Source organism: Triturus cristatus, chromosome 3_2 (genome assembly GCF_964204655.1).
Source record: "Triturus cristatus chromosome 3_2, aTriCri1.1, whole genome shotgun sequence".
Classification (NCBI taxonomy): Eukaryota; Metazoa; Chordata; class Amphibia; order Caudata; family Salamandridae; genus Triturus; species Triturus cristatus.
Window position 1 is genome coordinate 698,954,760 of NC_140584.1, and position 13,643 is coordinate 698,968,402.

The following is a 13,643-nucleotide window of genomic DNA, read 5'->3' on the forward strand; positions in this document are numbered from 1 at the left end:
GTTTTATTCCGCGCCATTCGGTTCACTGCCCCTCTGATTTCCGCGAGGTCAATATCTCCGCCCAAGGCCTCTGCGTCTTCCCGGTCAAGTCGCGGCAGTTGTAGTCCTTCTAAAAAGCCGTCGATATCCTCCTCCCGTCCCTCTAGCGCGCTTTTGTAGAGCGTCTCGTAGTACGTGCTAAAGCCCTCCAATATATCCATCTGGGCCGTGACCACTCCGCCTCGCTCCCTGTCCAAGGCTAAGATCGGTTGGCTACGTTTGTTGGGTTGGCCAGCCAAGCCAGCAGCGTTCCCGCCTTGTCCCCCTCCGCGTGCGCCCTCACCATATAGTTCTTATAGTCGAAGCTACGGAGCCTCTCCACTTCAACCGCCACTGCCTCTCTCGCCTCACTCACCGCCTCTTGGCGCTTGGGGTGGCCAGGCCGCGCCAACTCCGCTGCCCTCAACGTCCCCTCCGCCTTGTCCAGGTCCTCCAACAGAGTCCGCCTCACCCCGGCATATTTCCCTATGCAATGCCCTCTGACAGCAATTTTGAAAGCGTCCCACTCTATCGCTCTAAGCGCCGTGGACCCATTGTTCTCGTCAAAGTATTGGGTAATCCTATCCCCGAGTGCCACCCAGTATGGCGGGTCGTCTAGCGTTTCAGGCCTTAGCTGCCACGTTGGGACCCTCGAAATCTCAGTCACCCAGTCCAGCGTCAGTAGCAAAGGATTATGATCGGAGAGTGTTCGGTTTAAGTACTCGGTGTGCGCGACTGATTGATTGTATCACGGTCGAGGAACCTAAAAAAGTGTCCAGCCTAACATGGAGGTCATGCAGTGTCGAATAATATGAATAGTCCCTCAGTGTGGGGTGCTGAGCCCTCCAGGCATCCTCCAGGCCCCACCGCCCCTGCCATTCAAGCCTACGCTTCGCTAGCCGGTGTACCGGGGACGTCGCTAGAGGCGGGTGGGATCTATCAAGCACGGGGTCCGCTATTGAATTAAAGTCTCCCCCCAGTAGGATAGGACCCGCCAAGTACCTGGCCAGCACTCCAGAAAGTCTCACAAAGTACGGCCCCTGATCCGTATTAGGTACGTATACGCTACACAGTACTATATCTCGACCCCTAAGTTTACCCTCAACCGCCACATATCTGCCCTCTGGGTCTATCGTGTGCCTGATTATCTGGAAGGGGGTCCCCGCTCGGATCCAGATCAGAGCGCCCCTCGCAAAAGCGGAGTACGTGGTGTTAAATAACTGCCCTCGCCACCTACGCTGCAGCGCTATGCCCTCTTGCTTTGTTAAGTGCGTCTCCTGCAAAAGCGCAATCTGAACACCCTTGCGCACCAGATAAGCGTGAATCTTATGTCGCCGTGCCATTGTGTGAAGTCCCCGTACATTCCATGTCACACATTTCACCATTCCAGTATTAACCATAGTCCCATGTCCAAGGCCAGGTTGCCACGCCTCTCCAAATCCAGCCGCAGTCCGTGGCACTATCCCTCCCTCCCCCTAAAGAACCCTGTACCCCCCCCCCCCCAACTCCCCCGCCTCGAGTCCCCCCAACTTCTCTCAGCCCCATCCCCCCCAGAACAGGACCTAACTTCGAAAAAGCAGCTCCCATCCAAACTTAAGGAAGAGCAATCTCGCTCGACCACCCACCGAAGCCGCAGTCTACACTGCGGCGGCCTTAAGGGCCTCTAGGGTGCGACCCGGTACCAAGGGCGGCAACCACAATCCCGTCCCCCCGCCCCTCAATCCCCCCCCATAGTCACTCACGAAAATCCAATCATTTCGGCAGCTTAGCTCATCCTCAGGAAGAGCCGGATCCTCCGGCCTCTGCACTCCAGCCGCACGGGAGGGCCCCTCCTTCAGTCTTCCACGATTTCTCCCGAGGTCTGCGGGGTCACCACCGGGCCCCTGGCCCCATTAAGTTCGGATTGGTCCGTGTCCGAGCTTGTGACACGGCTCTCTGAGTCCGACCCGCGGGTCGACCGGGCCGCCCCCGACAAGCTCACCACCGCCTGCAGGGCCGCCTTCCTATCTTCATCAGTTTGCGAGACTGTGGGCCATCCATCTCTCCGCTTCCTCTGCCGGAGCCTCCGCGATTTCCGCACAGGTTGCCATCGTTGCTCCTCTGCCACTCTGGGTCTCGCTCCGTCCGTCCCCGCCTTGTACTCTTCCCACCACGCCCAGACGTCCTCCGCCGTGGGGAAGAACACCGTCTTATTGTCGACCACCACTCGCAATTTGGCCGGGAAAAGGAGCGAGTACTGGATTCCCTCGGCTCGCAGCTCTCGCTTGAGCGGCAAGAAGGAGGCACGCAGCTTCTGAGTCTCGAATGTATAATCCGGTAACGTTGCTGTTAGCCACTCGGAATGGACCCGCATCCCTTGCTCGCTGGAGTAGCCAGTCCCTGTCTTTGTAATGCAGCAGCTTCATCACCACTGGGCGTGGCGGTTGGCCCGGCCTAGGGGGTCTTGCCGGCACACGGTGCGCCCGCTCCAGCGTGAAGAAGGGCGAGAGCCCGTCCGGAGCCACCTCCGTTCGCAGCCAGGCGTCCAGGTACCCTACCATGTCATCCCCTTCTGTTTTCTCCGGCAGACCCACCAAGCGAACGTTGTTCCGCCTGCTGCGGTTTTCAGCTTCCTCCGCCCGCCGCTCCAGGACTTGTATACGGTCTAGCGCTTGAACCAGCCTCCCCTCCAGTGACTTGCGTGCCGGCACCAACTCCTGTAGCGTGTCTTCTACGGCCGTGACCCTGTCCTTCAGTTTACCGTGGTCTGCTCGCAGGATCCCCAAGCCGGACGCCACTTGAGCTATATCCTGTTGCAGTGCATATTTTGTGGCCGCTATGGCCTCCAGGATACAGTCTCGCATCTGCTGTAAGTCTGCAGGGCTCTGGGTCGGCCCATCTCTCACCTCCGACTCAGACACCGCCTCTCCACCTTTAACCCTGGGTTTGCCCATGGTGCAGTCGCTTCCACCGATCGCGGTTCTCTCGCAGTGCCGGTGCCGTCCTCCAGGTAGGTCTCCCCCAAGGTACTCAGGGGGCCCGCGGGCGCCCGCCACCCGCCCCCGGGTTCGTCGCAACACTGCTCGTCCTTGTTCCAGGGACTCCGCCGCTCCGCCGGTCTTCAGCGACCTCGCGCAGGGTGCCACCTAAGCGCAGGGGCCAGCGCAGCCCAGCACCTCTCCCCCTCAGGGCCTGCTCTCCGGCAAGTGCCTCCCCCTGTATTCCTTGTGGTCTCTGTCCCCGCCTCAGCCTATCGACTCCTCAAGGCCGCAGGGCGCAGTTCTCCGCCGATAGGGCGCTCGGTCGTCGTACAGCTGGCCTCCCCTTCAGTCTGCCACTTCAGTCCTCGCTGGGGGCCCCGCTATTCGAAGGCGGCGCTATCCGGTGCCCCCCTGCCGCCGTCCTCAGACGCTTCCGCGCCGGTCCAGGGGCCGCGGCAGCGTCAGTGCCCCTCAGGTCTCGCCCCCACTCAAGCTTCCATCTGGGGGCGCCCCCCTCGAGCTCCTCGGGCTCCTCTCAGCGCAAGGGATCCCGGCGTCGGGGGCCCCCGGTCTCTCACCTCCTTCGTGCCAGCCGCCGCCCCGGCCGCCTCGCCTGCTACACAGGTGCCAGCCCCTCTCGCCAGTTCCGCCAGCGCCTCCACTGCTCGGAGTGCGGGCCCGCCGGTTCAGCGCGGGCCGTCCATCGCTGGCAATCCGTCTCCGGGGCCCCAGACGGGGTCCGCCAATCCTCGTTCTCTCCGGGCAGCTCCCTCCACCTCGATCCGCCGCACCAGAAGGCCACAGGCCTCAGGGATTGTGTCGGGGCGAGCCGCGTCCTCTGACGGCCGATCCGCCGCCCACCCAGCGCCCACCAGCAGGACTCAGGGTCTCCGCGCCAATCTCCCTTCCTCAATCAGGGCCAGCCCAGGTGGGTCTCCACGCGCCGTCTCCGGCCCTGCAGGGTCCTCTCGGTCCCGGCCCCCGCTAGCAGCGCAGGTCCGGAGTCGCGGCCGCCATTTTGGGCCGCGTCACTCGCCAGGTCGGCACTTTCCTGCCCCGGTCGTTCTCCCCCGGATTGGCACCGGAGGGCGTCCCTCGAGTCGCCGCCGCCCGCCCCGCACTCTGAGCCGCCACAGGGGCCCGGTGTGCGCCGGATTCCGCGTTGTCTGCAGGATGTTCGCAGGGATCGGGAGCGGAGCTCTTAGCTCACGCCGCCATTCCCTTCGGCATCCAAGCCACGCCCCCCTTCTTGCCTTGATATATGGCCCAAATGCTGATCGCCCCGAATTCTTCACTGAAGTATGTCGGCTGATTGCTGGCCAAGGCGTAGTGATACGGGGTATCGATTTTAATGTACCCTGCCGTGGATTGCTTGGGTGCTCCGCGTAGACCCCACCCCAACTCGGCTTCATACCGTGATTGTGGATAATTGCCTGACAGATGTTTGCCTGTGTTTTTTCTGGAATGGAAGGGTACAATACATGATTCTACATTTCATACGCAATGATTTTAACCCCTTACCTTCTGAGGAGTTTTCCTGCTTCAGTACTGAGCTCTGCTTTTATGTTTGGGGCACTTTGTGCTTAAGCCTTTATATTTTTCCCATAAAGTCTCTCGGGGTCAAATTTGTGGCATTTTGTTCCCACATGTTGGGGATTCTAAAGGTACCCATGGGTTGTGGATTTCCTTAGAGGGAAATGAGGAATTGGCCTGATGGCTGATTTACAAAAACAATATAGAATGTCAGTTGGACACTTCAGGTTACAGTTAAATAAAATGTTTGTTGGTTGTACAAAATCTTTCCTAGTCTACTGACCATGCAGTAATTAATATGGTAAAATCTAATGAATGAAACCTGGTTATGAAGAAAAACCCTATATACTGAGTTTAGGAATAGCTCTTTTCTAAAGGTCGGAATGTGTGGTTAACCATACTCCCTTGTGATTCAGAGGGCATTGTGAAAAATGTGTGGGCACTGGATTACACTTGGGAAGCAGAAAATGTAGTTACAAGAATCAAATGATAATTACAAATATCAGTTTTTCTGTGTTCCCACACTTCTCGCAATACAAACAGTACTCCACTTCGGCAGTTGGGCCTAGAGCCTGCAATACAATTAGTCCCCAAGACACAATATGGGGACCTTGTTTTTGCCATAATTGATGCATTTTGAGTAGCTATGGTATTTGAGCCCTTGCTCGGCCGCCAACCAGGGAAACCTATAAAACCCAAACATTTCTGAAAACTAGACCCCTATGGGAGTATGAGTGGTGTGACGTTCATGGATCCTACACCATTTTCTTACCAAAAATGCCTTGCAAACTTCAAGCTTTTGGCTGAAATGATTTCTTTCCCTAATATTTCTGTGAGGGAAAGATCCTGAATCTGCTGGGATTCACAAGTTTCTCCTGATAAAAATACCCTACTTGTTTGAGCAAATTGTTATTGTTGGGTAATTTGCCAGGCTGCCTTTCGTCTTAGAAAAAACCTCGACTAAAAGCAAACACATTTTTTTTTAAGCCTCAAAAAGCATGTTCTGCCATAGTAGTCCATGGTACTAAATGAACTACTTTGTGTGAGAATGTGCTCCTTGAGAAATCTTGGGTTGCCTTCAAGATGAAGACAGACAGTGACTGAAGTGGGCTGTCCCATTGCCCCATACTGTATGTTGTAGGTGGCCAAATATAAATATCTTATTCCCCTTTGAGAGTAGGCCGGACGATTTCCCCGCGTTCACCTCACTTAAAAAAACAACAACAAACTCCCTGGCATCTAGTAGGGATTATTTCTCTGGAATCTATGTTCTAGTCGCACTCCCAAAGCCAGAATCCTTTAGGGAAGGCATCCCCTGAAAGAGGTGACACTTTCCTTTCTAACAATGCCTCTCCCATCATTTTGGACCCCCTAGGGGTGGCATTAATGTCAAGGGAGAGCAGCACTCTTACTGCTTTCAGCGTGTTGTCTGGTCGGCCAAGGACCTTCAGCACACTGTATGGCACCGATGCCTTTGATCAGGGGCAAGAGGGGGCAGAGGCTGAAGCCGAAATGGTTTCAGGTCAATATTGAAATTGGGAGAAGCCTCTGATTATTACTATTTTATTCTCCATTGGATGATCATGGACTCCACTTGGAGGGTAGGTAAATAAATAATGTAAAGATTTAAATAGGTGCACAAAAAATACTGTTTAAAACGGAGAGGACAAGCCAGCAAATGGGAGCTACTAGGCCATCCACAAAATGAAAATATTTTTTTAGGGACTGTGACAGGAGGAGAGCAATGTAGGAGCGGGTTGGGGAGTAGTTATTGCTTGGGGTCAACAGGTTGTGGGTAGAGTAGCAACAGAGGAGTTGTTGGCAAGGGAATTAAATAAAAAGCAATAACAGAGTGGGGAAATAAACAATGGACAAGCAGTGGTTTGTGGAGTAGTGTTAACAAGCAGCACCCGATGAAGGGGCAGTCTTTCCGGTGGAGCAACAAGCAAAGAAGAGAGCAAGAAAAAACGTGTTGAAAAGTAGGATTTTCCAGCATAGTTACCCCTACTTTTTGCCTGGTGTCAGAGTGTGTTAACTGTAGTTCACTGGGATTCTGCTAACCAGGACCCAAGTGGCAGTGTTCTCTCCTCCAAATTGATTGGCAAGTACTTTATACACCACACAATTGGTATACTGGTGTACCCCTGTGAGTCTCTAGTATATGTATATGATACTGAGGTATCCAGGGCATTGGCACATAGAGGCCTCCCATGGGCTACAGCATGTATTATGCCACCCATGGGAGCCCATGCAAACTGTCCATATCCAGGTCTCTGCATTGAATGACCTATAAGTAACCCCTAAGATGGGCCTTACAGCGACAGGCAGGGTGCATAGTTCTAAGTGTGTGGGTACCCTGAAAAACCCCAAACCGCATTCTCTGGGGTTTGTGAGTGTGGGGAAGCCATTTTAAGGTATGTAGTGGACACTGGCAACTTGAGATGTCCAACTACACAATGTATTTTCCGAACCTGGTCATGTTTGGTGTCAAACATGTTGGAATTGTGCAGCTACACCGATTCCTGTGCTAGTTGCATGATACTTCGAACGGGGTGGTCTCCTTAGAGGACCCCCTCCATACCTACCTGTGCCTGCCCGTCCGTGCTGCTGCTGACCCCAGACACTGTTCTGTCCCCCCCCCTGACGATTAGCTTAACTCTGGCAGGACAAATGATTTCCTGTAGAGGAGAGGTGTGACTACCTCTCCTTTACAATTCGGTAGGGTGGGGGTTCTTGTGAGCACCTCCAGACTGCATTTAGGGGGCACATTTGGAGGCGTCCTTGCATAAACCAGTTTCCACCAGCACAGGAGCCCTTGACTCCCAATCTGGTGTGAAACTACTCAAAGGACAGGGAAGTGACCACCCCCCTGTCCATCTTCTCCCCTGGGAGGTGCCCAAATTTCCTCCAGGTGGCCGCTTGATTCTGCAATCTTGAATCTTGGCCCCTGGGAGCATCTGACTGGTTAGGTCCCCAGAGTAGCGTCCCTGGCCCCCTTTGATAGGTGTCCTACCCCCTTTTAGGGTTACTTAAGGGCTCCCCTGAGGGTGGTTCCTTGGATTCGTACTGGACATCGTCAACATTTGTCAAGACCTGTCTGAAGACACTTCTGCTGTTGGATACTGGAACTCTGCTGCTGGATCAAGCCAGGAACCTAGACAAGACTGCTCCTGGTAGGAATACTCCTACTACAACTTTATCTCTGTACTCTTCCAAGTTTCTGCAACTTTGTGGTGGTGCATCCCCAGCAACTCTTCATGTATCCAAGCAAGAAGGTATCTCCCTTGAAGTGAAGGAGTCACCTCCCTGCATCTGCAGGCATCTCAACATTGATGACCGATTTGCTGATCCTGTTGTCCCACGGACATCTTCCAGCTTTGCAATACAGTATGTGGTTTGTTTGCTCCTCAGAGACAATACCAGTCTTCCCTGCAACGTGGGAGACTGTAATCCATTTCCAGTCGACCTGAGAACTGCATCCCTGTGCACCCCGTCTGTTTGCCGTTGTCAAGGCTTGTCAACTCTCCTGAATGGAGATCTTCGAACTCCAAGAAGCCCCAGTCTCAAGCATCGCACAGCTCCAAGAGTGTCGTCCTCCCTGCATGTCCTGCGACGTGGGTGTCAATCTTCTGTGTGCTGCTGAGGCCTCCTTGCGACTCCCTGTGCCTGCTGCCAGAGAGTCCTCCTGGAGTTTTCATCGATTTCATCGATTCCTGCTGGCTCTCCTGCGTGCTGAGGGCTGGCTCTGACTTACCCTTGCTGGGTTAGTACCACAGACCTTACTAGTCTGCAAACAAGTATTGTTTCCTGCAACCAGACTGTTGCGTTTGCCAAGGCTTGTTGGTGGTCTGCCACTGACCGTCCTGCATTCTTTAACCGTCCTGGGACAGTTCGTGTGCTCCTGCATTGTCGCCTGGGCTCCACAGCTGCTTCATCAAGACCTTCGTGCTACAGCAGGTACCTCCGACTAGTGGTGGCATTGTGCTCCTGCTCCTCCTGGACACCTCTGGGTGGTTAGTACACGGTCCCCTCTGCTTTTAGGTACTTCTCGTCCAGAATCCACGTTTTGGTTCCACCAGTCTGGTCCACAATACACTGTAGCCGCCGTACGTCCAAGACCCTCCCTTGACCTCAATAGGCGGTTTCAACACCATTTCGTGCCTATGTTCCTGGGCTCCCTGGTGTAGGTATACTGGTTCCCTGGGTATCCACAGGAGAGTTGGCTCTCCAACCTTCCTAGATCCAACTAGTTTCCTTGGTGTTCTTTGCGAATGGTACTGAAACAGTAAAATACCAACCGTGACTTTCGACGTGTTATCCTATGGACATTTGGCCTGGTGGACCCTAGCTACTTATCTTTGGTGGTTCCATGCCTCCAGTGTTTTCTCCTTGCGTATCAGTCTCATTTGCTTTCTCACCTCACATTCCATTTTTTTAGTATATATTTTCCCTCCCAACGCATAGGGACCCATGTGTTTTTCCTACGCTTACTTGCCTGTTATAAAGTATTTTTTGTGTGTATGGATATCTCTGGGTAGGAGATATACCAAGCACTGTTCCCAGTAAGGTGTGTGTGTGTGTGTGTGTGTGTACGCGAGTACCTATGCTACTCCGAGTGCGCAGTGTCTATTTTGAAGGGCGCATACACTGCACATTCTGCCAGAGTCCGTTTCCGCTGCCGCTTTTAAAAAACGCTTTTAAAAAGCGAGTGGCACAAAAAACGGACAATTACCTGTTGAGGGGGGCTGAGGAAGAGATCACTGTGAAGAGGAGAACTCAAGTTCCCTCTTACACGGCAGAATGTGGGTGTTACAGCCCAAGCTCAGCAGCAAGTAGCTTCTGAGCTTGCTGCATGGCTTTTGTTAATATCGCACGGCTGCGGACAGTGGTAATAAATGGATGGAATTCTTTCCCAGGGAAGCTTTCAGAATGACCACAAGAAGTCTTTTCGCAACCAGACAGCGCAGGCTTTAACCTGAACTTAAAAATTGTATTGGCTTGCCTAGCTCATAATGGCATTAACATTTGTTTGGTTTGGATCTTCATCTAAGTGGTTAGCCCAGGCCTCTAGCACTATACCCTACTGCACCTGTATTCTTCTATTACAAATTGCAAGAGATCCTGACATTTGTGTTAGGAAGAAGGAAAATAAGCTCTTGCACCTCAATATTTCAGATGTATTGCCACCACCAAATGTTGGTCGAACTCAACACTGATCTCCCCCTGCAAAAAAATGCACACCAGCACACACACACAATCACACTTTTGCACATTCACCTGCTTCCCCACCACCCCTCTTTCCGGCCCAAAATAAAGTGAATGGTTTGGGAAGTGTTTGAAAAGGGGGGTCCATGTTGGGGTTAAGTAGTCCTTATTCTAGTGTACTGGTAACCTTTTATAGATGACTTGTAGAAACCATATGTTTCCAAGCTGTGCATAATTTGAGTTTTACAAGTTTGCTAAGTCAATGATAACTATAAAGTATAATACTCCTGTGTCCTAAGTATCTAGGTACTTCTAAAATCACTCGACAAACTCTTTATGGCATATGTATTTGTTCTTTAGTGCCGCAGGAGGAGAAATCTTTAACTTGTGTGTCGCTGATGCAGAAGAAATGCTGCCAGAAAAGGAGGTCATCAGACTTCTTTGTCAGATCCTTGAAGGAGTGCATTTTTTACATCAGAATAACGTTGTGCATCTTGATTTAAAGGTAAGCTGATTTTCTTTTTTTTAAACAAATTTATTGTAAACATAGCATTACTTTGAAATCTTTTTTAACCTAAATAACACGTCGGTCTTATTTCTCAAAATTGTGTGCACATGGCAAGCGGCTTCATTCCTTTCTACAATCCATTTGTGTGGGGTAGATGCAATCATTTGTACAAAATAGATGTAACATGGTTTGCAGTCACTACAGTGATCGTTGGTTTCTTTTTGCAAAGACTTGCATGTTTGTGCATTTTTTTAGCGGTTGTATCGTAGTAAACTTGCTAATGTGTCTCGAAAAGCACGTTTAAACTAATGGATGATGATTCATTTCCCATGCCATAGTCCTGTTTGTTGTGAGTAATGGTTGAGTGACGGTCCTCCCAGCAAGAATTTGCTATTACCTTGCTTTCAGTAGTCTGCTGAGTATTTCAGAAGTGCTAGGCTTTGTCAACTTTTAACAGCCAGCGGGTTTTTTTTTTCTTCTATTTTTTTTTCATCACACACAGTCATGAGTAGGTTTTGCTCTGAAGTGCAGCGGGTTTTTACAGAAAATCAGTAGCAGTTAATTCAGTCGATGATGCTGGGCACATCACCCGGTAAAGATGCAAAGCCATTTTTGGCTAAATGTGACCTTGAGACAGATTTGGCCTCTCCTTGCAAGTGACCGGTATTGCCATGTAGTAATAGAGCCCTGGAAAACGCTTATACCACGTGATGCAGTTTTTCCCTTCTGCAATATTACCGCCTTATTACGAGTTGCATAGGTTGATTGGGATGTACAACATTAATTCCTCATATTTTCCTGTGTTCAGATGTGAAAAACTCACACTTGTGGTTTATCCCTGCTCCAATTTCACATGGTATTTACCTGGTGAATTTTGACATTTTTAAGGGGAGTGGGGGCTGATTTTGGTAATATTGGGGCTGACACATCTTATTATGCCAGCTCAAGCCTTCTACCTGTAATAGCACACTTGTTTAACCTCTCATAGAGATGCAAGCATTACGTTTAGATTTCATGAACATTTTAAAGGGAGCAGCTCGCAATGTCTGGAACTTGTGCTGCTACTGGGGCACTGCTCTCTCTGCCACATGAGAAAGGCGTTTCCTATCTGCTGCAATCAAGAAGAGGTCTGACAGACACACGAGTCATGAGTAGCTAGTGAGGATCAGGTTGGACACTGTTTCAAATCTGTTTGAAGTATCAGAAATATCTGGGCTCGGAATTGAGACATTTTCCCCTCACTTCGGATACACACAGGGTTTCTACTCCTATCTTGAATGTGGTAAGTATCAAAGCAGTAGCAATGAAAAAGACAGAAGCTTCTTGAGAAAAAACTGGTGTAAAAAGCTCTTAACATTTAAGGTTTTTATTCGTAAGATCTGTGCAAGTATTTCCAGGTTGTTTCTTCGTGATCAAGCCCCTAGCCTTACATTGGCAAGAAACGTAAATTACCACGTTCTTTCAGTAGTGATCATTCTGCAGTATTGGAAGCAGACAAAATTCATTCATCAGTGGTGAAGTCCATAAAAACGGTACACTGCAGTCACATTGTTCTAACATATGTTTTAATGCGGAAGGCACCCAAAAATAGTTTTGTAATCCGGCGCATATTTTAATAAATTCTCCAACAATTGGTCCCTTTGATTGTACACAGTGGAGCCTTCAAATTACCCACTAATGATGTGACTGAAAGTGTTTTACTGACCAGTAGTCACTGGCTGGGGACAAGAGCTGTTGTGTTGGCTGATTATAGTTCAATATGTGAAATTGGGGCTTCAGTATCCCAAGATCCAACTTTACTGGATTTGGGACTTTCCATATTTTACTTTACCAAGAGGTTGCTCTTTACCTTCGAAACACAGGAGTGGTATTGTTGCTGTGTAATTCAAATGCTCATTTCTGTACAAACGTTTGCCGCATGTAGGTCAAGTTTTGAAGAGTGTATTGAAATAAGGACAGAATTGTAAACCTAAATTTGTTATTAGGAGCTACCAACATACCATTCTTCAATTCACAGTTTCTATCATTAAACCCCAAAATCAAAGTGACTAGAAATTTGATTGAACTCCTGTTCCCCTTCCTGACCAATCTCTCTCTTCTTTCTTACTTTACTACCACCCCCACACTTTTCATGGACTATCTTCTCCCTACAGCACGTACACTTGTATTGCAGCATTTATGCAGCTCTTACTACCCCTATGTGGAGCACAGACACGCATGCCTACATGAGTAGCATGCTACACCATGTAGGGTGTGGTTGGAAGGATGTTTTTGTTTTTTATCCTATGTGGCACGTGTTTATCCAGTATTGGGCTATCTTTCTTAGATTCACATACCTGAATCATTCCCCATCTTCAAGACGGGAGTTCCATGGTATAATAATCAAGCAGTTTTCAAATAATGCCATAGGCTATAATAGGCTATATGAGCATGGCTCAGGGCTATCTATGTCCTTTTTAAAAAAGGACCAAATGTTGAATGCAGCCAATCGGCTGTTAACACCGTCTAGAACCTTCCCAGCAGAGGCAGTTTTCCCTCAGATTTTCACCGCACGTCATGTGTGAAGGGAGTCTCCCCGAGTTCTACTCAGTTTTCTAACCTTTCAGGTTTTTTCTTCAAACATTTCTACTCCTCATGTCTGATAAGAAAGGACTCTTTAGGCCCTGCAAGACCTGTGGCAAGAAAAGAGTTCATGTTGATGATCCTCAAGGACTGCATCTGCTTCCTCCATCCAGCCCACGAGGTAAAACAGTGCAAAATCTTTCACACTTTCTCTTCTAAGACCTTAAGAGTCAGAGAGGGGAGGCTGCTTCTGTAGTTGCAGTCCACTAAGCACCACAAGTCATCGGAGGAGGACACTGATGATTCACCCAGACCTCACAAATAGCAAGGTCTGAGGAGAAAGGCTCTGGAGAGGGCAGGAAACACCTTAAACCCTCTCCAGCAAGCAAGTGCCCAAGAAAGGAGAAACAATCTAAAGTCTCCTCTGAGCCTTCGTCTTCTGTTTCCTCTACCCCTTTGAGAAAAGAAAAGAAGCAACACAGAACCTCTACATCTGATCCTGGAAAGGGCAGGATTGAAAAATCTCCATCGACGACGACACAGTCGACGACCGCCTTTTGGTCATCGACGACGGCAAGTTACAGTATTGCGTCGTCGGGCCCGTCGACATCAAACACGATGGACATGGCCATCTTCGGACCCATACCATCGGCGAAGATATCGGCGAAGCCATCATCATCATCATCATCATCATCATTCGACGTCGGCCCTGCCTTTGCAGTCGGTGAGAGTTTCAGTGATGAAGCCATCGAAGATACCGTTGACGCCACTTCTGTTGCTGAGGACTACACCGTCGACAGCAGGTTCGTCGACAACAATATTGACGAGACCATCGACCGCTACACCGGTAGGATAGT

General features: G+C 50.2%; 1 protein-coding gene across 1 annotated transcript in view; it reads left to right on the plus strand.

Annotated features, from left to right (window-relative positions):
- STK17B (serine/threonine kinase 17b) overlaps positions 1-13,643 on the plus strand; it is a 132,013-nt gene that overhangs the window by 41,472 nt on the left and 76,898 nt on the right. The window contains exon 4 of the mRNA XM_085648763.1: positions 10,077-10,221. Coding sequence (XP_085504889.1) covers positions 10,077-10,221 — 145 coding nt within the window. The remainder of the gene's footprint in view (positions 1-10,076; positions 10,222-13,643) is intronic.